General features: G+C 44.9%; 1 protein-coding gene across 1 annotated transcript; it reads left to right on the top strand.

Annotated features, from left to right (window-relative positions):
- Positions 1 to 1,411: 1,411 nt before the first annotated feature.
- On the top strand, positions 1,412 to 22,267 carry OAT (ornithine aminotransferase). Its single transcript, XM_021703778.1, has 11 exons — positions 1,412 to 1,459; positions 5,783 to 5,869; positions 7,041 to 7,268; positions 10,971 to 11,195; positions 11,297 to 11,392; positions 14,578 to 14,705; positions 16,475 to 16,597; positions 17,229 to 17,357; positions 18,126 to 18,239; positions 19,310 to 19,454; positions 21,248 to 22,267. Exons 3-11 carry the CDS (start codon positions 7,070 to 7,072, stop codon positions 21,406 to 21,408), a joined length of 1,320 nt encoding a protein of 439 aa, XP_021559453.1. The 5' UTR covers positions 1,412 to 1,459; positions 5,783 to 5,869; positions 7,041 to 7,069; the 3' UTR covers positions 21,409 to 22,267.
- The last annotated feature ends 2,123 nt before the right edge of the window (positions 22,268 to 24,390 follow it).

Below are 24,390 nucleotides of genomic sequence, written 5' to 3'. Positions count from 1 at the left end.
TCCAGCCCATGGAGAACTCTGGTAGGAGGTGGGAGGTCGGGATGCTTATCACCTCGGAGCCCTCCCAGTGGCATCACTGATGACCACAGCTCAGGCAGGTAGCCTCTCCTTTCTTCTTCTCTTTGGGTTTTGGGAACCAGCCTAGGGTTGACAATGGTGCACTGAGTCCAGGTTACTTCCCCACCCTTGTGGTTTACCAGTCCATGCTTAAATAATTCCTGTAACAAATGCACTTCAGATTTCCAATTTGGGGTGTGCCATAGGTTTCCAGCTGGGGTCCTGACTGATCACAATGGTTTCTTTTTCTTTCTTTCTTCCTTTCTTTCTTCTTTTTCTTTTCTTTTTTAAGATTTATATATTTATTTTAGAGGGAGAGCACCCCCCCCCCGTAGGGGGAGGGGCAGAGGGAGACTCTCTCAAGCGGACTCCCCGCTGAGTTCCCAGGCTCCATCTCACCACCCAGAGATCATGACCTCAGCCGAAATCCAGAGACTGAACCACCCAGGCGCCCCTGACCACGATGGTCTAAGGAAACACGGTGCAGTCCTTTGTCCCTGCAGCTGTCTTGGACTGCGCACGGAGAAGGGCAGTGGCACACGGGGCTGGGCTGCCTCTCACCTGCGGAGTGACCCTGGGCAAGTCGCTTTCCCTCTCCCAGTCTCTGGTTTCCAATATATAACAAAAATGGTGGAGGCAAAATTATGTCCAAGCCCCTTCCTATTCTCATACGAGATTGTCCTGGACTGTCCATTTTGAGTTCTGAGTTTTAATTATGGCTTGTGGAGGGCGCCACAGACAAACTTACACGGGGTGTGTCGCGGTCATTTAAGTGTCTACCCGCAGCACGAGGTCGGCAGTGTGTTTTCCAGCTGCCGTGATGACTTCTGGGGGTGGGTTCAGAAGCGCAACAGGGTTCGAGGGGTCCCGCAGCTGTGTTTGGGGTGTAGCTGGGTGGGCGCCCCACAGAAGGCTCTGCGTGGCAAGGGACAGGGAGCATGGCCGGGAGCGCAGGGCTGGAGGTCCTGCCAGTCATCCAGACCCTCGCGGCTGGGATCCTGGAAACTCCGGGAGCCCGAGGCCCAACAGACATTCCATCCTTTCGGGCCTCGTCTTCCCTCCAGCAAAGGGCGGACAGTGAGCGACCGGCCGAAAGGCAGCGGCCAGGCCAGCGCGGGAGCGCAGGGACCCGGCGGCGGCCCAGAGCAGCCCCGCCCAGGAGATGCGGGAGCCGCTCGATCCGCGGTGGGAGGTTGGGTTCGCGCCGCGCCGCAGCCGGGCGGGCGGGGCGGAGGGCGGGCCCACGGCGATTGGTGCCCAGCTCTCCGTCGCCAGCCAATGGGTGGCGAGGGCGGCCCGGGGGCGGGGCGGAAGCCGCGTCTTAGGCTCTGTGACGCGCCGCCGTCGCGCTGCTGTGCTGTCGACGACGCGTGTCCCCGGCCGGCGTCGGAAGCCCCGCCAGGTATCCGCGCTAGCGCGGAGGGGCCGCGGCTCGGGCCGGGACCGGGGTGTCCGCGACCGCGGCCGGCGAGGCGGCCGACGCAGGCGGCGTCGGTCTCGGGTCGAGGGTCTGGGGGGTGGGGAACGGGCTTAGGGGGCGCGCTGGGCCTCAGCCAGGGGGCAGGTTCCGCCTTTGCGGCCGTTTTACGCGGCGGGCGGCGGGCGGCGGGCACTGCGGGGCCGGGGGCAGCGGGCGGACGCGCAGCCTCGGCGGGCGGGGGACGCGGCGCATCCCGGCCCGGAGCGGCGGGCGGGCGAGGGAGGCAGGAGGCAGAGAGAGGCTGAGGATGTGGCACCTCCGCCTGCCAGAGCAGGCGGAGCCGGGCGGGCCCTCGGCCCTCGGTCCCCCCGGCCCGCGGCCCCCCAGCGCTGCGGGGTCTCTGCGCCTTGGCTGCGCGCCTTCGGGTTTGCGAGAAGAAGGTGTTGGGGCGCTAGCGCGTGGGGAGGAGGCACCGGGCACCGCGGGTCTACCAGAAGGGTACATTCTGGATTTGGGGGAACTGCTCAGTAAACGGTGGCTTTTGTAATGGGACGGAGGGCGCCGATGGACCCTTGAAAAGGGTTCGAATCCTTCCGGGTAGTGCCTGGGCCCTGCCTCCAACCTGCTTATCTCTCCCCTCCCCCAACATCGTTTTTCCCTCCAGTCTTTGTCCAAATAAAAAATTGCAGAAGTAGAGCCTTATCTACAGTAACGTGCAAACTAATTGGATGGTGTCAAGGGATTGGGGCCAACAGGCTTTCAGCATGAAGACTTCATCCGTAGAGTTCTTTGCCAACAGTGCTGAACATGAGTAAATTCTGGTTGAAATCAGTGGGGCACTTGTTCTCAGGAACCTGTGGTCTCCACCTTTTTGTAACTCTTACCATCTTGGTTTCGGTTTTACCTCTTTGATGAGGTGATAAATTAAGAGAGAAAAGTGAGTTTGAAATGAATTGGCTTTAATAAATTACTAATCTGTAATTTTCTCAATTCCAAATCTCTTCTTTGGGTTTCTAAGAGTTTCTGTAGGTAAACTCGTTCTCAGTTTGAACCTGAAAGTGTTCTTTATGTAATCCAATTTCTTTATCTTACCTGTTTGAAATAAACAATAGACTTCTTTTTTTTTTTTTTAAAGATTTTATTTATTTATTTGAAGAGAGAGACACAGCGAGAGAGGGAACACAAGCAGGGGGAGTGGGAGAGGGAGAAGCCCGCTTCCCGCCGAGCAGGGAGCCCGACGTGGGGTTCAATCCCAGGACCCTGGGATCATGACCTGAGCCGAAGGCAGACGCTTAACGACTGAGCCACCCAGGCGCCCCCAATAGACTTCTTTCTTAGAATATCTTGGTTTCATCTTCAGAGAATCTAGTTCCGGATTATGAAAAAGATCCAAGTATGAAAGTAGAGTCTGTCGCTCTCTCTCTCTCTTTTTTTTAAGATTTTATGTATTTGAGAGAGAGAGAGCGAGGAGAGATATGAGAGTACAAGCACCGAGAGGGAGAAAAAGGCTCCCTGCTGAGCAAGGAGCCCCACACAGGACTTGATCCCAGGACCCTGAGATCATGACGTGAGCCTAAGGCAGACGCTTAATGACTCAGCCACCCAGTCGCCCGTTGTTTTTTTTTTTTAATGAAGCATTTTAAAAAATGTTAATTCCAGTGTAGTTAAAAGTGTTATTTTAATTTCAGGTGTACAATGTGGTGATTCAACAGTTGCATATATTAGTGCTCATCAAGATAAATATATTAAAAAAAAAAAGATTTTATTTATTTATTTGAGTGAGGTCGGGAGGGGGTCAGAGGGAGAAGCAGACTCTCTGCTGAGCAGGGAGCCTGATGCGGTGCTCCATCCTGGGACCCTGAGATCATGACCCCAGCTGAAGGCAGCTGCTTAACCAACTGAACCACCCAGGCACCCCTGAATCTCATATATTTTAAAATAGAGAGGAATTGGGGTGTCTGCATGGCTCAGTCAGTTAGGCAGATCTTGATCTCAGGGTCGTGAGTTCAAGCCCCCTTGTGCTCTGCGCTGGGCGCGGAGCCTACTTAAAAAAAAAAAAAAAGTAGGAATGGACCAAATTTTGGAGGTGTGCGGAGGGTGTGGTCTGGCAGAGCCAGTCCTTTTTCAATAGTAATGGTTAAGATGTTTGTGCCAATGACGCACTTGAGTTGAATTTTAGCCAGATTACATACAAAAAAAAGAAAAACCCACAAATTTTTGTTAGCAGAACTTAAAAAAAAAAAAAAGACTATTTGTGAATGGTTACCTCAAGAAAAGTAAATATTTAACCGATATAGGAAAGTCAAATTTACTCCACAAGTTGAATATTTTAAGTGGCTTTTGATGAAATTCTGCTGGTTTTTCTTAGAGTTATTTAAAAAAACTTGTATTTCATAGTGTATGCTAAATTAAATTAACTCTTCAAAATGCAGCCTTTTATGGAAATTCTATTTTAGGTATGTTTTCATGTAGACAGGATGGATTAGATAGATGGGAGTAATAATAGCTTGAAGAAGGGCTTTGTGAATTATGTAGATTACTGAAAACAATGATAAAATTTTTCCTGTCAGTAGCAGCTTGTCTTGTCTATCCTGTGGTGTCCCCCACCCCGCACCTGAGCGTGGGCCTTGGTTAAAGGCAAGACAACAGCCTGGACTGGTCAGGCTTACACATACTATTTTGACTCTTGAAGGCCATTAATTTTTTTTTTTAATTTATTTATTTTATTTTATTATTTTTTTAAGATTTTTATTTATTTATTTGAGAGAATGAGATGAGAGAGCATGAGACGGGGGAGAGTCAGAGGGAGAAGCAGACTCCCTGCAGAGCAGGGAGCCCGATGCGGGACTCGATCCCGGGACTCCAGGATCATGACCTGAGCCGAAGGCAGTCGCTCAACCGACTGAGCCACCCAGGCGCCCTCACTTCATTAAATTTAATGGCCTTGGGCTGCCAATCCGCACGTTTGGAGTACAGCTTACTTAAAAAAAAAAAAATGTTAGTTAAGAGAGTTCTTAGTATTTTTTTAATACCTCAGTTTGTTTTATAGTGCCTCTCTGCATGGTTCTGGTCACAGAGCTGCAGACCTTGATAGCAAAATCACTACAGAGAGTAGTTTTCATCTTAGAATTTGACCCTGTCTCATACAAATGAACTTCTAGACCTACTTGTAATCCAGGCTGCACTTCCTAGGGGAAATGACCTCTGCCTTTCTTTTAACCACAGACCGTTTTCTCAGAGCTTCTCAAACACTTCTTTTCCCCTTAGTTTTGTTTTATATGTTCCCTAAGCTTTTTCTCTGTCGAATGTAACAACCTAGGCAGACATTCAGCTTCATTTGTAACTTCTTTTTCTGATTATAAATATGGGACGTAGAGAATAGTAGAAAGATAATCACAGTGAACATTTTTGTGCCTTTCCAGGTAGTTTTTCCTTATATTACTTCTTTATTTATAATCTTGAACGTATTGTATATACGTTTTTTTTTTCACTTAAACACATCGTAAAACACCTCTCCGTGTTGTTATACTATAATTATTTTAAGTGACAGCATGTTGTTATGTATGTGATTATGTTGATCCGTTCTCCTACTGTTGAATATCTTTTATGCATGAATGTTTCTCCACATTCCTGAGTATTTATGATAAGATCTTCGGAGTGAAATTACTGGTCTAAGAGTACAAACCCTTCTAAGGCTGTGATAAGGGCTACAGTTCTTTTCTTTCTTTCTTTCTTTTCTTTTTCTTTCTTTTCTTTCTTTCTTTCAAGATTTTATTTGAGAGAGAGAGAGAGCACAAGCAGGGGGAGCAGCAGAAGGAGAGGGAGAATCAGGCTCCTCTCTGAGCACGGAGCCCAATGTAGGGCTCGACCCCAGGACCCTCGGATCATGACCTGAGCTCAAGGCAGATGCTTAACTGACTGAGCCACTCAGGCGCCCCTATAGTTCTTTTCAAAAAGGGTTTTAGTTCAGAGTACCACCATGTAATGCTGTGTTTTATTGCTAATTTGATCAAGGCAGAAATTGTTAATTTTTTAGTTGGTCGAACAGAGCATTAATTCTTACTGCGTAGAGCATAAAAGGCCAAGAAATAAAGTTAAAATCCATGTTTTAGACTTCACAGTAGTATTTTGGGGAAGTTCTGTCTCATTTTGTATAGCTAAACCTTGCATTTTGCTAGCCACTGTCCCCTCCCCTGTCTGCTAGTTCCTATATAATGTGCCTTCCCCGGATACAACCTGGTGAGAGCTAAGGACCTTCTCCTTCGGAGAATGCACTTATGCATACAATTCTGCATTTTATTTCAGGAGTTATTGGATCCTCTGAACACCATCCCTGCATCTCAGATTAAAAATCTGTATTCTCATCTGAACTGTGGGAAGAAAGGATAGTTGGTGAGTTTGGGCAAACAGAGTGCTGGATTTTGTTTAGTAACTGTGAATTCCTGAACATACTGGATTTACCATGTCGTGCCAGGCTGAAAGGGAAGTAAGCCAAACTCCAAGTATTAAGTTTTTGCTAATTTGGCAGCTTAAAATGAGTGCTAGGACGTTGTGTGATTTGACTTGTCATTCATGGAACTCTGTCTAAACATGACTTAAGTAGTCTTTTTAAAACATAAGTATAGACAAAAAAATATAGACGTAGTAAGTATGCTTAGTGTTTGTCAACTTTAAAAAAAAATTATTAATTTGAGAGAGAGAGAGGGCGCACCTCCCTTTGAATGAGGGGGGAGGAGCAGAGGGGGAGTGAGAGGGACAAGCAGACTCCTTGCTGAGTGCAGAGCCCCACCCCTGAGATCATGACCTGAGCCAACCCAAGAGTCCAAAGCTTAACCAACTGAGCCACCCAGGTGCCCCTGGCAACTTTTAAGATTCTGTTTTTTTATTTGAGAGAGAGAGAGTGAATGCAAGAGCGGAGGGGAGTGGGGGGCTGGGGGTGTGGTAGCAGAGGGAGAGGGAGAAGCAGGCTCCCCACTGAGCCGGGAGCCCAGTGTGGGGCCCAATCCCACCTCCTTCTCTGATTTGGTCTGCGTACTGAGGGGACTGCCCATTTGAAAGGATCCGGCCCCACAGCAGTCCCTTATAACAGGTGCTCAGTCCACAAGATCAGGTACCACCTCTCTAGCCCCTCTGCTGTGCAGCCTTGCCCCACGACTCCCCAGAGTGACTTCCTTGTCCTTGATGTACTCTCAGTACTGATGACTTAAAAAAAATATGTGTGCTTAGTAAAGAACACTCGAGTGGCACAGAAGAGAAGAGTGTAAGTGAGAGTCAAAGCCCCTGACCTCCCATCCATAGTTTTTCTCGATTTTCTTACCTATTCTCTTGGCCTCCTTGCCTGTAGTACTTTGTGCACATCCTGCTGTAGTCCTTGTCAGTTTTGACTCTAAACATGTGTGTGCTTATTTCCCTTAAGCTTCCCCAGGCAAGGACTGGGTCTTTGTTCTCCCTCATTTTCTTGATTCTTTGGCGGACTTTGGTAAATGCTCAACACATGATAAGCCGACATGCACTGACTCTGGGAAGACTTTTACTCTTACTGCCTTCTCTTCTTTTTGAACAGGTGGGTGGTATTCCTACTTGAAGGACACGATGTTTTCCAGACTAGCTCATCTGCAGACCATTGCTGTGCTTCGTCGTCGAGTTCATTCCTCAGTGGCTTCTGCTACGTCTGTTGCGACTAAAAAGACAATCCAAGGCCCTCCATCTTCCGATTACATTTTTGAGCGAGAATCTAAATATGGTGCACACAACTACCATCCTTTACCTGTAGCCTTGGAGAGGGGAAAAGGTACATTTTGAATTAATCCAATGCCCCTTCTCCCTTTTGCTTGAAACCTTTTATAAAAATTGTTTTTAAGTTTTCTCAGTATACATTTTTCCAGATGCATTTAATTTCTATATTGCAGATGTAGTTAATTCAACATTTATTGAGTATCTAGTGCTTGCAGTCTTAGGTACGGGGGGGAATACAAAGATGAACTCATTGTCTTTACCATTATGGACCTTGCCAGGAGGGAATGTAAGATACATAAGGGGGCACCTGGGTGGCTCAGTCGTTAAGCGTCTGCCTTCGGCTCAGGTCATGATCCCAGGGTCCTGGGATCGAGCCCCGCATCGGGCTCCCTGTTCCACGGGAAGCCTGCTTCTCTTTCTCCACTCCCCCGCTTGTGTTCCCTCTCTCGCTGTGTCTCTCTCTGTCAAATAAATGAATAAAATCTTTAAAAAAAAGGGAAAGTACTATAATAGTGCTGTCGTTTCTTTCCTTTAACTTTTATTTTGGCATAATTTTAGGCTTAAAGAAAAGTTGCAATAACAGTACAAAGAATTTTCTTTTTATTTTTTAAAGATTTATTTATTTATTTATTTGAGAGAGAGAGAGAGAAAGCCAGAGAGAGCACAAGCTGGGGGAGGGGCAGAGGGGGAGGGAGAAGCAGATTCTCTGCTGAGCAGGGAACCCAACTCAGGATTCAATCCCAGGACCCCTCAATCCCAGGACCCTGGGATGATGACCTGAGCTGAAGGCAGACGCTCAACTGACTGAGCCACCAGGCACCCAAAGAATTTTCTATTACTCTTCACCCAGATTTCTTTCTTTCTTTTTTCTTTCTTTCTTCCTTCCTTTCCCCCTTTCTTTCTTTCTTTCTTTCTTTCTTTCCACTCAGATTTCTTTCTTTCTTTTTTTTTAAAGATTTTATTTATTTATTTGACACAGAGAGAGAGGACCAGCAGAGGGAGAGGGAGAAGTGGGCTCCTTGCTGAGCAGAGGGACTCGATCCCAGGACCCTGGGATCATGACCTGAGCCAAAGGCAGACGCTTAATGACTGAGCCACCCAGGCGCCTTCATGCAGATTTCTTGAGTGCTACCATTTTACCACATTTACTTTATCATTTTCTCTACACACACACATGCACACACGCGCACACGCACACACGCGCTACATATTTTCCTGAACTGTTGAGAGGAAGTTGCAGACATGTGATGTCTCTTTACACCTAAATACTTAGTGTTTCTTTCCTGAAATACAGGACTTTTCTCAAACAATAGTGTAATTGTCAAGATAGGGAAATTAACGTTGGTAAGGCACCATTATCTAATCTACAGACCTGATCCAGATTTCATTTGTTGTCCTATCCTAAAAGGAAAATCTCAGATCATGGGTTACATTCAGTTTTCAGGTCTGTTTATTTTTCTTTAATCCAGAGCAGTTCCTCAGTCTTTCTTTGTCTTCTTGATCTTGATGTTTTTAAATAGTACAGGTCAATAATTTTGTAGAATGAACCTCAGTTTGGAAGTTGGCTGGTAAGGTAGTGACTGCCAGCCTTCTTCACTACAAAGATACTATTTTGTCCTTTTGAATATCTTGTGGGGACATGATTTGAGACTCTGCAAACTTTTACTCACACTTTTAACATCCATTAATTATTCTCTACCTGAATAAATGATTACTGATATTTGCCAAGTGGTGATTTAATGCACATTTTGAAATAACAGCCTTAACCTAATAAAACCAAACTTTATTACTTAGCTTTGGGCCAGAAGATGATGTATAAGAGTATTAAACATCTTTATCATTTTGCTGTATTTTTATTTAGGACCAGCACTGTAATCTAGATTTTGAACAAATGAAAATCTAGACTTCTATGTTATGAATTTGGAAACTGTTTGTAAAAATATTCCTGTACTAGCAGAGTGTGGGTTCTGGATCTGAGTGCCTGGGGTCAAGTCCTGGTTCTGTATGTGCCAGCTTGGGCTAATTCTAAGTCCAAGCATCTCTTTCCATATCTTTGTACTGTAGGATGGTAATACTTTCAGGGGTGTTTTGTTTTGTTTTTTAAATAGGGTTTTTTTGATGAGATAAGATACAGAAGTACCTAACACAGTATGTTAAAAGTACATGGTAAAAGTTAGCTGGTAAGCTACCCAGTACATTTTAAAATCTATAGTCAATTAAAAAAAATTGTTTTTAAGCATACATAACTTAAAATTTACCATTTTTATCGTTGAGTTCAGTGCCACTAAGTACATCTACAGTATTGTAGAGCTATCACCTCTAGCTAGTCCTGGGACTTTATTACCCCCAAAGGCCCCCCCTATACCCATTAAACAGTCACTCTACAGTCTCCCCTCTCCCTAAAACCCAGCAGCCACTAACCTGCATTCCGTCTCTGTGGATTTGCCTGTTCTGGATATTTCATATAAATGGAATGGCTGCAACACATGGTCTTTTGTGTCTGGCTTCTCTGACTTAGTGTAATGTTTTCAAGGCTCACCCATGTAGCATGTGTTAGTACTCCATTGCTTTTTATGGTTGAATGATGTTTCATTATATGGATGGACCACATTTTGTTTATCCATTCATTAGTTGGTGGACATTTGGGTTGTTTCCACCTTTTGACTACTGTGAATGGTATTGCTATGAGCATTTGTGTACAAATTTTTGTTTGAACACATGTCTTCCACTTTTTTGGGGTATATACCTGGGTGTGGAATTGCTCGGTTAGATGGGAACTTTATGTGTGACTTGCTGAGGAGGTGCCCAACTGTTTTCTACAGCGGCTGCACCATTTTACAATATATATGAGTTGCAGTTTCTAGTAATACATGAGTTCCAATTTCTCCTTATTGTTGCCAACACTTTTCTTCCTTCCTTCCTTCCTCCCTCCCTCTCTCTCTCTCTTTCTTTCTTTCTTATAACCATCCTTATGAGTGTAGAATGCTATCACTGAGATTTTGATTTGCATTTCTGTAGTGACAGAGATATTGAGCATCTTTTCATGTGCTTTTTGGTCATTTGTATATCTTCTTTGGAGAAATGTCCATTCATGTTCTTTGCCCATTTTTGAATTTTTTTTTTAAGATTTTATTTATTTGAGAGAGAGAGCAAGAGAGAGAGGGAACACGAGTGGGGGTGCAGAGGGAGAGGGAGAAGCAGACTCCCTGCTGAGCAGGGAGCCCGATGATGCCGGGCTCGATCCTGGGACTCCAGGATCATGATCTGAGCTGAAGGCAGCCGCTTAACCGACTGAGCCACCCAGGCGCCCCTGAATTGGGTTGTTTGTTGTTGACTTGTGTTTTGGATACTAGATCCTTAGTAGATAGGTTTGTGATCTGGAAATATATTTTCTCATTCTGTTGATAGTTACAGTCAAGTAATCATGATTTTTATGTTACGCATAACTCCTGCTTTTAAAATTCCAAATGCCAGTTTTCTAGGAATGAGGGTTTCACTCCAGACTTTATAAACCTTTTCATGTTACTGTGTTCTTGTTAAAGGTATAATTTCAAGCTGGACAGATAAAATATAATTCCTTATAAACCAGGTTATTTATAATCAATCAGACTATGCTTGAGCTAAAACATGCCTTAACCACAATTCTGTATTAAGTAAAGGTTAATGTGTAGGTATTCAGAAGGCTTGCCAACAGTCTTAATCTTTGAACTTTATGTAACTCAGTGATTTTCTGAAATGACTCTCTTTATATATTTAGGTATTTATGTATGGGATGTAGAAGGCAGAAAATACTTTGACTTCCTGAGTGCTTACAGTGCTGTCAACCAAGGGCATTGTCATCCAAAGATTGTGAATGCTCTGAAAAGTCAAGCAGACAAACTGACCTTAACATCCAGGGCTTTCTATAATAATGTGCTTGGTGAATATGAAGAGTATATTACTAAACTTTTCAACTACCACAAAGTTCTTCCTATGAATACAGGTAAAATATTTCCTTTTTACATTAAATAGCCAAGAAAACAATCTTACTACTTTTTGATAATTTAAGATATATTTTTTTTAACTGAAAAACTTTCTTGATAGGAGTGGAGGCTGGAGAGACCGCTTGCAAACTTGCTCGTAGGTGGGGATACACCGTTAAGGGTATTCCAAAGTACAAAGCAAAGATTATTTTTGCAGGTATGTGAAATTCAACATTAGCCTTTGTGATGTCATCATACGATGTCATTATTATTTCAATTTACTGATGGAATATTTCCAGTGTGTTTGCCTCCTCTGCGATATATTATTTGCTAAATGTTTCATAAAAATTGAGAGATTTCCTCTTTTGGGGTTATTTCCAAGTATTTCTACATAAATGGGATTTTTCTCTGCTAAGTAACTCCCTATTCCTCACTCCCTAAAATGAATGACTGTATGATTTATTTATCATCTGCTTATCGGATTTTTTTCATAGCAGGTTTCTCATTAACTAGATGGTCTTTACTGGTAGAGCATTTTTGTCAGGTTGTTGAGGTTGGGTTGTGTTAGAATGGGGCCGTGTCCTAGGCATGATATGGAGTTTGAATCTTAGTATTTGATGTGTTATTGTATCATGTTCTCAGAAGCTGTTGGAAGAGGAGGGCTGGAGTTGCCCTGGATAGATTTCTGGGAATGGTTGAGAGGAATGACTTGGATACTGATTTGGGAGACGAACAGTTACTTCAGATGATGGAATCTGACCTTTCTCCTCCGTACCCACCCTGTGTTGGCATCTTATTTGTTTATTTAAATTTTGCTTTTATTTTTTGACATACCAAAAGATGTTTGTAATTGATGTAGACAACTTGCTGAGCTCAGAGATAGGTGTTCACCCATGAAACCACCATGACAATCTAAGCCGCTACCCTTTCCACCACCTCCAAAAGTTTCCTTTGTCCTCTTATTTATTATTACTAGTTGTACTTTTTATTCATTTTTTAATTGAAGTATAATTACCGTACAGCGTCCTAGTAGTTGCAGGTACACAATGTAGTGATTCAGTAATTCTGTACATTCCTCAGTGCGCATTGTGATAAGCGTGCTCTTGATGCCCTTTATTTCACCCATACCCCCACCCACCTCCTCTCTGGGAACCACCAGTTTGTCCTCTGCATGATATAATCTGACTCTGGGAATCTTTATAATGATGTTCAGTTGATAGGTTCTGCCTTTTTTATAAAGTTTTGATTTTAATTTTTAAAAACAAAGTATGGATAAATTTGTCATTGCACATGGGCAAAATGCATTCTTTCAGTAGTTGAAATTGTTAAATATTCTGACGGCCAGGTGTAGTTGGTTTTTGGGGGTGACAAATTACTATTCCCAAAGAAGAAATCTTTGCTCAGCTCTGTGACCTGCCATTTTGGAATCTCGTGCCTTAGGGGTAGGATGGCATAACATAACTTCTCTTGCAAACAAAAATGGCATTTCTGGTGATTTTCAATCTTACAGACTGTATTAGTCTCTTACATATTAGCAAACGGTGCAAAGGTGTTTTCACCTGAGTATTGAAAGCAGTTGGTGAGTCAGTTGGGTAGAGACAGAGAAGGCTGTTCCCAACTGAAATTCCCTTCCCCCACCCGCAGAGTAAGCCACAGAGGAGGAGACTCCTGAGGCTGTGTAGGGGGAGAGCAGATAGGCTCCTGGGCTGACTGGTGCATTTTCTTTTCTTTTTTCTTTTTAGAGAGAGTGCACTTGCTGAGGCGGGGGAGGGGCAGAGGGAGAGGGAGAGAGAGAATCTTAAGCAGGCTTCATGCCCAGTGCAGAGCCCGTTGTGGGGCTCATTCCCACAACCCTGAGATCATGACCTGAGCCAAAATCAGCAGTCGGACACTTAACTGACTGAGCCACCCAGGTGCCCCTGGTGCATTTTCTCTTTCACAAGCCTGGTCAAAATCAGTGTGCTGTGACTGGTGGACAAGGAGAGTGGGGGTCACTCATGTGAGAGATCCTTTGCAAGAGTAGTTGAGGGACGTTTTAAGCCAAAACACAGTAATTCAGTACTGGGTTAATTGGGTTGGTGTGCGCAGAGGTGGTAGAAAGCTATTAAAAAAAAAAACAAAAACGGGGAACCCCTAAGCCTCTCTGTTATTCTACATTGTTTCTTTCCTTGCTTGAATGTAACCCAGTTCAAATTATCTTATGCATTTGCTTTACTCTGATTCAGGTTATGGTGTTTCTTCCCTCCAGCTTGTAAGCAGGCTCCATGCAGACCACTCTGTCCCCAACACCAAGGACAGTGCCCCACATAGTAGGGCCTCAGATTTATTAATGAAATAAATTAATGGGTAAAAAGATGTTTCTGAACAAAGAACAATGTCAGTCATTTAGCACAAAAAAGATAATACCAAGGAAGGCAAAATTGAAAATGTTCAGATTGCCTGGGGATGTTTTCTGCAAATGAAATTTTTTTAAAAAAAATTTTTATTAACATATAATGTATTATTTGTTTCAGGGGTACAGGTCTGTGATTCATTAGTCTTACACAATTCACAGTGCTCACCATAGTACCTACCCTCCCCAATGTCCTATCACCCAGCCCCCACATCCCTCCCACCCCCCACCACTCCAGCAACCCTCAGTTTGTTTCCTGAGATTAAGAGCCTCTTATGGTTTTTCTCTCTCTCCCTCTGGTTTCGTCTTGTTTCATTTTTCCCTCCCTTCCCCTATGATCCTCTGCCTTGTTTCTCAAATTCCTCATGTCAGTGAGATCATATGATACTTGTCTTTCTCTGATGGATTTATTTCGCTTAGCATAATATCCTCTAGTTCCATCCCTGTCATTGTAAATGGCAAGATTTCATTTTTTGATGGTTGCATAATATTCCATTATCTATCTATCTATCTATCTCACATCTTCTTTATCCATTCATCTGCAAATGAAATTTAAAGTTCATTCTGTAGTATTGGGTGTTTAAAAGGAAAATACTAATTCTCTGTAAAGGATATTCTTTTTCTTTTATTGCTATTATAAATTCATTGTGTCTGGAAAAGCATATGTTGAATGCCTCAGTTGTTAGGGTTTGGGATTACTGAAAGAAAAGACCAATATTTGTCCTCTAGGGCTCTAGATTACAGTCTGGACATTCAGTAGAGAAGTGCCTATAATAGCAATTGCGAGGCCAGACCTTGGTGGTTGTGTGAGCCATGGTGTTTAATAGCGGGGTGGTTTTTTTCCCCCTAATATCAGGTTTTATTTTAACAAATGAAAGCTCACCGGAGGCTGTATAAAGCAAAACCTCATTTTTAAAAAAAATCAAACTTCTTAAGGTATTTTTTGGGGACCATGCTTATTAAGTTTGGGGGTTTGTTTGAAATAATCTCTGTTTATTTTTCCTTTTCAGCTGGAAACTTCTGGGGGAGAACATTGTCGGCTATCTCCAGTTCCACAGACCCAAGCAGCTATGATGGTTTTGGACCATTTATGCCAGGTTTTGAAATCATTCCATATAATGATCTGCCTGCTCTTGAGGTACTGCACTTAGCCTCACAGTGCTTTAGCTCAGAGTAATAGAAATTAAATTTGTTGAATGTATGAATTGAAAATAGATATGGGACTGTAATGAACGTCTGCCTAACATAAGTTGGGCCAAGATTTCAGACTGGTCTCTGTAATGGTCTGTTGGTTTCCAGCACGGGGAAGTCAGGTGCCATGGTCTAATCCTGAGAACCAGCTACTTTCTCTTTGTATCCTGCATAAGTAACTTGGATAGTGTATGTTTAATTACTTTATTATATAAAATTACTCAGTTTTTAGCTAGCCTTTCAAAATTATGAGTGGAGGACTTGTAAAATAAAAAGATTCACTGAAAATGTCTTTTAAAAAGCTATGTTTTTGGGGTGCCTGGGTGGCTCAGTCAGTTAAGCGTCTGTCTTCTGGCTCAGGTCATGATCCTGGGGTCCTGGGATCCTGTCCTGGGATTGAGCCGCATGTCGGGCTCCCTGCTCACTGGGGAGTCTGCTTCTCCCTCTCCCTCTGTTGTTTCCCCTGTTTGTGCTCTCTCTTTGTCAGATGAATAAATAGAATCTTAAAAAAAAAAAAGTAAAAAGCTATGTTTTTTTGGTTTTGATAGTACATTTAACTGTGTATTAGAAAATAAAGGATATTGGGCAGGCTGGGTGGCTCAATCGTTAAGCGTCTGCCTTGGGCTCAGGTCATGATCCCAGGGTCCTGGGATCCAGCCCCGCATCGGGCTCCCTGCTCGGCGGGAAGCCTGCTTCTCCCTCTCCCGCTCCCCCTGCTTGTGTTCCCTCTCTCGCTGTGTCTCTCTCTGTCAAATAAATAAATAAAATCCTTAAAAAACAAAAAAGTAAAAAGCTATGTTTTTTAGTTTTTATAGTACATTTAACTATGTATTAGAAAATAAAGGATATTGGGGAGCCTGGGTGGCTCGGTTGAGCGTCTGCCTTCGTCTGCCTTTGGCTCAGGTCATGATCCCAGGGTCCTGGGATCAAGTCCCCCATTGGGCTCTCTGCTCACTAGGGAGCCTGCTTCTCTCTCTCCTTCTGCCTGCGGTTTGCCTACTTGTGCGCTCGCTCGCTCTCTCTTGTCAAATAAATAAATAAATAAAATCTTAAAAAAAAAAATAGGATAGAGTAGCTTAAAGCTGAAATATTTGGAGCTCTTGGTAACTGAATGTCAGAAATGTTATACTTTGTTTTTTTTTTTTTTTTTAAGATTTACATCCAGGGCACCTGGGTGGCCAAGTTGTTAAGCGTCTGCCTTTGGCTCAGGTCATGATCCTGGGGTCCTGGGATCAAGCCCCGCATCGGGCTCCCTGCTCAGAGGGACGCCTGCTTCTCCCACTCTCACTCCTCCTGCTTGTGTTCCCTCTCTCACTGTCTCTCTGTCAAATAAATAACTAAAATCTTTAAAAAAAAGTAAAGATTTACATCCATTCTAAGAGTGAGAGACAGCGCATGTTGGCAGGGAAAGGGTAAGGGGAGAGGGAAAGAGAGTCCCAAGCAGACTCTGCCTGGAGTGCAGACCCTGATGCGTAGGCTTAGTCCCGAGACCCCAGCCATGACCTGAGCCAAAACCAAGAGTCGGATACCCAACCACCTGCGCCACCCAGAAATGTTATACTTTGATGTCAGGTATCAGTTAGTACAAAAACTTAATTAGCATACTTAATGTAAAAATACATGCAGTGTGTGATTTCAGATTTAACTTATTTTTAGGCTATTTAACCAAATAGGTTAAAAAGGAAGCTACTAAAATGTATTCATATCTCTTTGTAGCGTGTTCTTCAGGATCCAAACGTTGCTGCGTTCATGGTAGAACCAATTCAGGGTGAGGCGGGCGTCGTCGTTCCAGATCCTGCTTACCTGATGGGCGTGCGAGAGCTGTGCACCCGGCACCAGGTCGCCCACCTTGCACCTGCCTGCCTCGCTCAGGGCTGGGCCGGTAGTGTGGAAGCAAAGATGACATCACCTTTCCACTAGGGGGAGACCTCATTTTGAGAGCTTCAGAACTTTCTAGTACGCTCTGTCAGCGGCCTACACAGAAGTTGGCTTTTTACTAGCTCTGGAAAGTGGCCAAGCCTGGGCTCAGGCAGAGCGGCAGACTTCCCGGGCCCAAGGGTGGTTTCTTCCTCTCTACTCCAGCAGCCTGTGTGTGCTGTGATCCTCCCCAGGCCCCTGGTTGTATCCCTCTGCTCTCTTCCTCTTCCCACTGAGCTGGTCCATATTTAAGAAGTAACTGTTTAAGAAATGTTTGGAATAAGCAAGTGAATTAATTTGTTCCCATAGAGTAGTTCTATCCAAACCCTGCGGAATAGAGCAGAATGGGCCTCAGGGAGGGAGTGGCCTGACACAGGAGATAATTGTGTGTCTGCAGGATTTCCATAGGATGCTGTTGAACTTAAGTTGGTAATTAAAAGGTTCTCACCAATCTGAGGGAATGTCAGAATGACAGATTTGTGTGGGGAAGTGTTCGCTGTTTGCCCTGTGGGAACAAAATCAGTAATTAATGTATTCCCTTGTTTTCCAACAGGTTCTGTTTATTGCTGATGAGATACAGACAGGATTGGCCAGAACTGGAAGGTGGCTGGCTGTGGATCATGAAGGGGTCAGACCTGATGTGGTTCTTCTGGGAAAGGCGCTTTCTGGTGGCTTGTACCCTGTAAGTTGAGGGTTCAGCTTCTTTAGTCCCTACTCTTGTGAAGTCTGCCCTTAAGATATTTTTACGTCAGCCAATCATGACAATGTGCCTTTCCCATGGCCTGGTTATACGGAGTGCGCTGCAAGGCACCCTGAATGTGTAATAGGAACATTTCGGCATTCCAGGGGGCCGGTCGGCTTCGTTAACTTTACCCGGAGAACTGCGTGTACCTTGGAATTTGCTCCGGCATCTGTTTTGGTTGGAAGCATTTTACCCCAGAAGTACTTCTGTAGAAGCCTGTGCTTTTTCCCGTTGTTCAGAAACCTAGCATTACCAATTGTCTAAAACCGTGACTGATTCATGTAGAGGTTGGAAAAAGAGTAATGTTTTGTTGTAGCTTTGTCCTTGAGTTTACTGTTCAGAGCCAGTCATTGTACTGGATGACAGGTAAAGGGCTCTGACCGTAGCGCATGACTGTTGTTTTCTAGGCAGTTAAACCAGGCATTTCACTTGGCAAGTGGAAAGAATTCTAAATTCTATCGTTGCAGAAACCGCTTTCCTCTTGGTTCCGAAATGCTCTTGTTCGGAGCCATCAAAGCGTGCCTGACGAGCTCGCACTGAGCCCAGGGTATCACCAGTTCGTCCCTGGCAGTTAGGATGAAAGATGCATAGCCCTTGTTTGTGGAAGCTTCATGTCACATTTAATACCAGCTTCATAAATATTTGCTGAGAGTGGGAACGGTCAGTCCGGGAAATGACTTGGTTGGTCCCGAATTCTCTGTCTTGCAGGTGTCGGCCGTGTTGTGTGACGATGAAGTAATGCTGACCATTAAGCCGGGGGAGCACGGGTCCACGTACGGAGGCAACCCGCTGGGCTGCCGAGTGGCCATTGCGGCCCTGGAGGTAACAGCCGATTCAGACCATTTGTCTGGTGTCCTTTTGTCTGGGTGGTATCGACGTGGCTTTTAAGTTTGAGCCCAGGGGCGTAATGAGAAATATAATGACTGCCGAGTATCACAGAACATGAAGTCCAGAGGAGGGACTTTAGGGGCAAGGCATTCTCAAAAAGTAATTTAACCTTGGTCTTGTAGACGGGACTCCTCTGGGGGTTTCTGAGTTGCAGTCACCTGGAGCTTTGGGGCCAGAGGCCCTGGGTGGCTTTCAGAGCTTTTACTCTGTGAGCAGACCTGGCCCGCAAGGCTATTTTTTTTTTTTTTCTTTAGGTTTTGTTTATTTTATTTTGAGAGAAAGTAAGAGAGAGTGCACAGAGGGAGAGGGAGAAGCAGACTCCCCACTGAGCAGGGAGCCCGATGCGGGGCTGGATTCCAGGACCTTGAGATCACCATCTGAACCAAAGGCAGATGCTTAACTGACTGAGCCACCCAGGCGCCCCCCTCCTTTGTTTTTAAAGTGTAGATTTGAACACTTTTGGACTTATTCCTTAGGGGCCTACTACAAGGCATAAAATTTTGTGATCTCCAAGGATGGACTTTTTAGGGAAAAAAATAAATGAAACTGTAGTTTAAAAATTAAAGTATATTCAGTCCATTGATTTATTCAGCTAATAAGATCAGTTGCATTAAACAAATTTTCATTCTTATTTTGCCACGAAATCAGATTGATGATGGATTTGTGACTAAAGCAAGCTCTGTTTGAGGCTTGTATATGTTTAACTAGAAACTAAACTGGTTGGGCCGCCTGGATGGCTCAGTCAAACGTTTGACTTTTGGTCTTAGCTCAGGTCTTGATCTCAGGGTCGTGAGTTCAAGCCCCACGTTGGGCTCTATGCTGGGTGCGGAGCGTACTTAAAAGAAAAATGAAACTGGGATAGACTTTGGAAAACAAACGAAAGTTCAGTGACTCTGGTCTTTATCTGATCGTGTTCTTCCTTTGCTTATTGTCCACGTTCCTTTCCAAAGAATGACTTAAACCAGGGCAATCTTAGCACTTGTGTAATTTCTCATTAAACACAGGTTTTGGAAGAAGAAAACCTTGCCGAAAATGCAGAGAAGATGGGTAATATCCTGAGGAATGAGCTCATGAAGCTGCCGTCTGACATCGTCACAGCCGTCAGGGGGAAAGGATTGCTAAATGCTATTGTTATTCGGGAAACCAAAGGTATGGACGCGAACATTTTACTCCAGATGTTATTTTTATGGGAAGGACTGAAACACTTGCGGTATTTCCTCTGGTTGTTGGGTTCCCCTGTTTGAAATTGTTGACCAGGTCTGTTAGGCAGAGTCTCATCTGACTTCTGTTAATGGCCTGTGGAAATAGAGCCCTTTCCTCCAGGAAGGACTGAACTGCCCCGCGACGTCACTTACCGTTCTGCCTTGGGCCCGTGACGCAGCACGCGGTGTCCAGTTACTTGCTGCCACGGCCTGCACACGGCACTTCCCTGGGGGGCTTCCTGTTCGCTGTCTTCCCTGCCTCCCGGCGGGACTTGCTCCGGCAGCGAAGGTGGCGGGAGTAGCAGTCGGAGTGATGCGTGACAGTGGTGGCGGTGACCGGAGTTCCCCCTCCGCCGCCTGCTGCGTGTGGGCTGTCGCAGTACATCATCTGTACTGGCCCTCGAGGGCTCCTTGCTGGATTTTCCTGTGATAACCCTTCCTTTTATTTTTTTTAAAGATTTTATTTATTTGACAGAGAGAGACACAGCGAGAGAGGGAACACAAGCAGGGGGAGTGGGAGAGGGAGAAGCAGGCTTCCCGCTGAGCAGGGAGCCCGATGTGGGGCTCGATCCCAGGACTCTGGGACCATGACCGAAGGCAGACGCTCAACGACTGAGCCACCCAGGTGCCCCGATAACCCTTCCTTTTAAAGCAGTGATTCCCACCTTGGCAACACTTCAGGGTCACCTGAGGAACTTTTCATTTTTATTTTATTTATTTATTTTAGAGAGCGTGTGCAGCAGGTGTGGGGGCGGGCAGAGGGAGAGAGAGAATCTTAAGCAGCGGACTCCACATGGAGCGCAGAGCCAACACAGGGCTCAAGCCCACGACCCTGAGATCCCGACCTGAGCCGAAACCAAGAGTCGGACGCTTAACTGACTGAGCCACCCAGGCGCCCCCTGAGGAACTTTTATTTTTTTTCTTTTTCTTTTTTTAGTTTTTCCCCTGAGGAACTTTTATTTTATTTTCTTATTTTATTTTTTGAAAGATTTTATTTATTTATTTGATAGAGACACAGCCAGAGAGGGAACACAAGCAGGGGGAGTGAGAGAGGGAGAAGCAGGCTTCCCGCGGAGCAGGGAGCCCGACGTGGGGCTTGATCCCAGGACCCTGAGATCATGACCTGAGCCAAACGCATTCACTTAAGGACTGAGCCACCCAGGCGCCCCCCTGAGGAACTTTTAAAAACAATCCAAACCTAGCCTCCCCTCAGAGATTCTGATTTGATGGGTCTGGGCGGGGCCCAGACATTGGCCGAACCCTTTCGGTGATTCTGATGTGCAGCCAGGGTTGAGAATCATACTCTAAAATGAGGACAGTCTCTTTCCACAAGCTCAGGAGGCAGATCCATCTTAGGAATGTGTAGTGTTCCCTGAGTTTGAGTATTGCTCATTCTCTGCCTGTTAACTTCTCTGTGTCCTGCCCAAATTCTTTTTGCACTGGTTCCTCATAATTAATACGACAGCCTTAGCACATAATTTTTTTGCCTGGTGTTTTTCATTTTTGAAAAACGAATAAAGCTGTATGTCTGATCAGACCATCCGAACCTAGTTATGCACTTGCTGAAAAATAACCTCATTTTTGAGAATAAGAACAAAGCGCTCTTGCAACTCTAAGCGTCTTTCTTTAGTAAGCCCTGGGAGTTTTCTTCTGCCAGGTGGCTCTTGCCCATCTGTACTGCAAGGGGATGCTCAAACATTTGTCTTTCATCAGCATGCATGTTTGGCCATTTTTCTTTAGATTATGATGCTTGGAAGGTGTGTCTACGGCTTCGAGATAATGGACTCCTGGCCAAGCCGACCCACGGCGACATCATCAGATTTGCCCCACCGCTTGTGATCAAGGAGGATGAGGTTCAGGAGTCGGTGGAAATCATTAACAAGACCATCCTGTCTTTCTGAGGGGAGGGGCTGTTTCCAGTGGTGCCCGGAGCCAGCTGGAGCCAGCAGTTCGTGTGAGCTCTGTCACATTCCTGTACCTCACAGAGGCACGTGCCACTCCCCGGTGTCTTCACGGACTTTTTTTTAATATACATTTTTTTTTTCAGTTCGTGCATAATAGAATGGCATTTATAAACACTCGGTGTGCTGTGTAATGCGACTGTAAGAGAATGGAATGGCATCTCTGTACAATCAAGTTTCTGTGTGCGTGTGTTCTTTTAAGGTGAAATGTACCTACCTGTATATAGAGAGCCTTTTAATCAAGCCCTGCAGTATAATTTTATGTTTTTATAATTTCCTTACTGAACAGATGTTTTGTATTTGAAAAAGTTACATGGGATAGTACATGGAAGACTTGCTTAACCTTATAAAGTTAAATTATAATCACTGAATTTTAGGAAGGATTAATGGTTAAGCTTATATGAAATACTAGGATTTAAGGAAACTTCGTATTGGCCAGCACCAGGGTGTATCCTATAATGTCATTTTTAATTAGGAATTAGTGTTTAACATTTCCAGATTATGTTTTAAGTGATAGTTTGTAAGAAAGGTTTATTTTCAGTTTTTCTTTAAAGTAACACTCTATTTAAGCGTCTGTTATGATGGCAGTGTCTCTGATTATCTAACATTTTTAAACTCTTTGAGAATGTTTTTGCTTTACTGTGTGTGTTTTCTAAGAGCATTTCAGCGTCTTTGGTGATAGAAAAATAGAAATTATAAAAAGAAAGTCTGTTATTATATACTCCCTTCTCCCCTTTGACAATAATTGCTTTTTTCCTGTGCTTATACTGGTATTTACCATTTTTATTAAAGTATCCTTACTATGCATGGCATTGTGCAACTTTTTTTTTTTTTATCTGAACATAGTATTCTGGAGGCTTTTCTTTTTTTTTTTAAAGATTTTATTTATTTATTTGAGAGAGAGAGAGAGAGCACAAGAGGGAGGAGAGGGAGAGGGAGAAGCAGACTCCCTGCTGAGCAGGGAGCCCGATGTGGGACTCGATCCCGGGACTCCAGGATCATGACCTGAGCCGAAGGCAGTCGCTTAACCAACTGAGCCACCCAGGCGCCCTCTGGAGGCTTTTCTATGTCGGTAATTACAAGTTTATCTCAGCCTGTGAGGACTGTCATGTGGATATATTATAATTTCATACTGGGGGACACTTGGGTTGTTTCCAGTTTTTCCTTCTTTAAACAAAGCTTGTGTCTGCTTTATGTTTTTACAGTCTGTGTTCGTGGAGGTCTCTAGAGGTGGATTGCTGTGTCAAAGGGAATGAACTTCTATTTATTTTATTTTTATTTTTAAAGATTTTATTTATTTATTTGACAGAAAGAAAGAGCACAAGCAGGGGGAGTGGCAGGGAGAGGGAGAAGCAAACTCCCCTCTGAGCAGGGAGCCCGATGCAGGGCTCAATCCCAGGACCCTGGGATCATGACCTGAGCCGAAGGCAGACACTTAACTGACTGAGCCACTCAGGTGCCCCTATTTTTATTTTTTAAAATATTTTACTTCTTTTTTTTTCAGTATTTTATTTGTTTGTTTGTTTATCTATCAGGGAGAGTGAGAGAGAGAGCACAAGCAGGGGGAGTGGCAGGCAGAGGGAGAAGCAGGCTTCCCGCCAAGCAGCGAGCCCGATGCGGGGCTCGATCCCAGGACCCTGGGACCATGACCCGAGCTGAAGGCAGACGGTTAACCAACTGAGCCACCCAGGTGTCCCTTAATATTTTATTTCTAAATAATCTCTACACCCAACATGGGGCTCGGACCTACAACCCTGAGATCGAGAGTCGCAGGCTCTCCTGACTGAGCCGCAGGTGCCCGGGGAATGAACTTTTAAATGCATGGTGCTATGTGGCTCCCTGCCACCCCCAGGTTCCAACGAGTTACCTCGTAGCAGCATGGGGGTTCATGACTGAACGTGTGGGCGGTTACAGGGGGTCTGTTCTTACCAGTGGCGGTGCTTATTGGTCTGGGTGGGAGTTTCTGGTTAAAGTGTTGGCAGCGGCTAGACAGGTCTGTCTGTAGGACACATGGCACACGGGAGTGTGACGTTCCTCCTGAAACGTTCAGAGGCTGCCAGTTCTCCATCCCTGGTTTGCACTCTAGGACCGGGTACCAGTGTCTCAGCCTTCCCTCCAAACCTCCCGGAGTCCCCTGACTGGAACCTGCAGACGGCCTTGAGGCTGCCCATTAGCATCACTAGGGCTGTCGGAGTCTCCGGGCTGGCACCCAAGCACCAGTAAGTTTAAAACTCCCCAAGAGGATTCTGTGTGCAGTCAGGGTTGAGAAACCTGGCTCAGGGGTCTTCCTAAAATGCAGATCCTGATTCAGTGTGAGCCAGACCTGAAATTGTGCATTTCCAGTGAGCGCTCAGGGGGCCCAAGTCCCTGCAGAGGCAGATGCTGATGCTGCCTTCAGGCCTATGATCATCAGGCAGGAGTCCGTTTGATGTGCATTCAGCAATTCTCACCCATCAGAGAAGCCCTGAAGGCCAGGTGAATTTAAGAAATCGACAAGCTTCTTGCTAAATCCTCTGTGGGCCTAATAGTTTGAGAAAGGACCCTGTAGGAAAGCACAGGGTGCCGTGGGGAGCAGTTAGAACCTTGCGTGCAAGAAGGTGGGATGTTGGGGAGTCTGGAATTCCTTTGGCGTCAGTGGAGGAAGGACGGGAAGCAGGGAAGTGGGGTGATGCCAGATATATTAGACAAGCCTGCCAGGGGGAAGGCTGCAGACCTGTTCACCCAGTGCACGCTTCCTGGTTTGCTAGCCATGTCTGTGGGGCTGGGTATGTGGAACGTGGAGAGCGAGGTGGAAAGACCCACGTGCTTGCTTCACTTTATAGTTTGTGGAGGGGGCGCTTGGTGATGGGGGGAGCCCAGGTAGTGGGGAGGCAGGACAGAGGAGAGGCTTTGGGATGTCAGAGCTATAGACTTGTCTTTAGA

This window comes from Neomonachus schauinslandi, chromosome 6 (assembly GCF_002201575.2).
Source record: "Neomonachus schauinslandi chromosome 6, ASM220157v2, whole genome shotgun sequence".
Taxonomy (NCBI): Eukaryota; Metazoa; Chordata; class Mammalia; order Carnivora; family Phocidae; genus Neomonachus; species Neomonachus schauinslandi.
Note: the sequence above shows the minus strand (reverse complement) of the source record. Positions and strands in the feature narration are given on the sequence as shown.

Coding starts and splice junctions, on each gene's coding strand:
- OAT (XM_021703778.1), top strand. CDS start 7,070: ATGTTTTCCAGACTAGCTCATCTGCAGACCATTGCTGTGCTTCGTCGT. Junction 7,269..10,970: donor AGCCTTGGAGAGGGGAAAAG/GTACATTTTGAA, acceptor TTATATATTTAG/GTATTTATGTATGGGATGTA. Junction 18,240..19,309: donor TGGCCATTGCGGCCCTGGAG/GTAACAGCCGAT, acceptor CATTAAACACAG/GTTTTGGAAGAAGAAAACCT.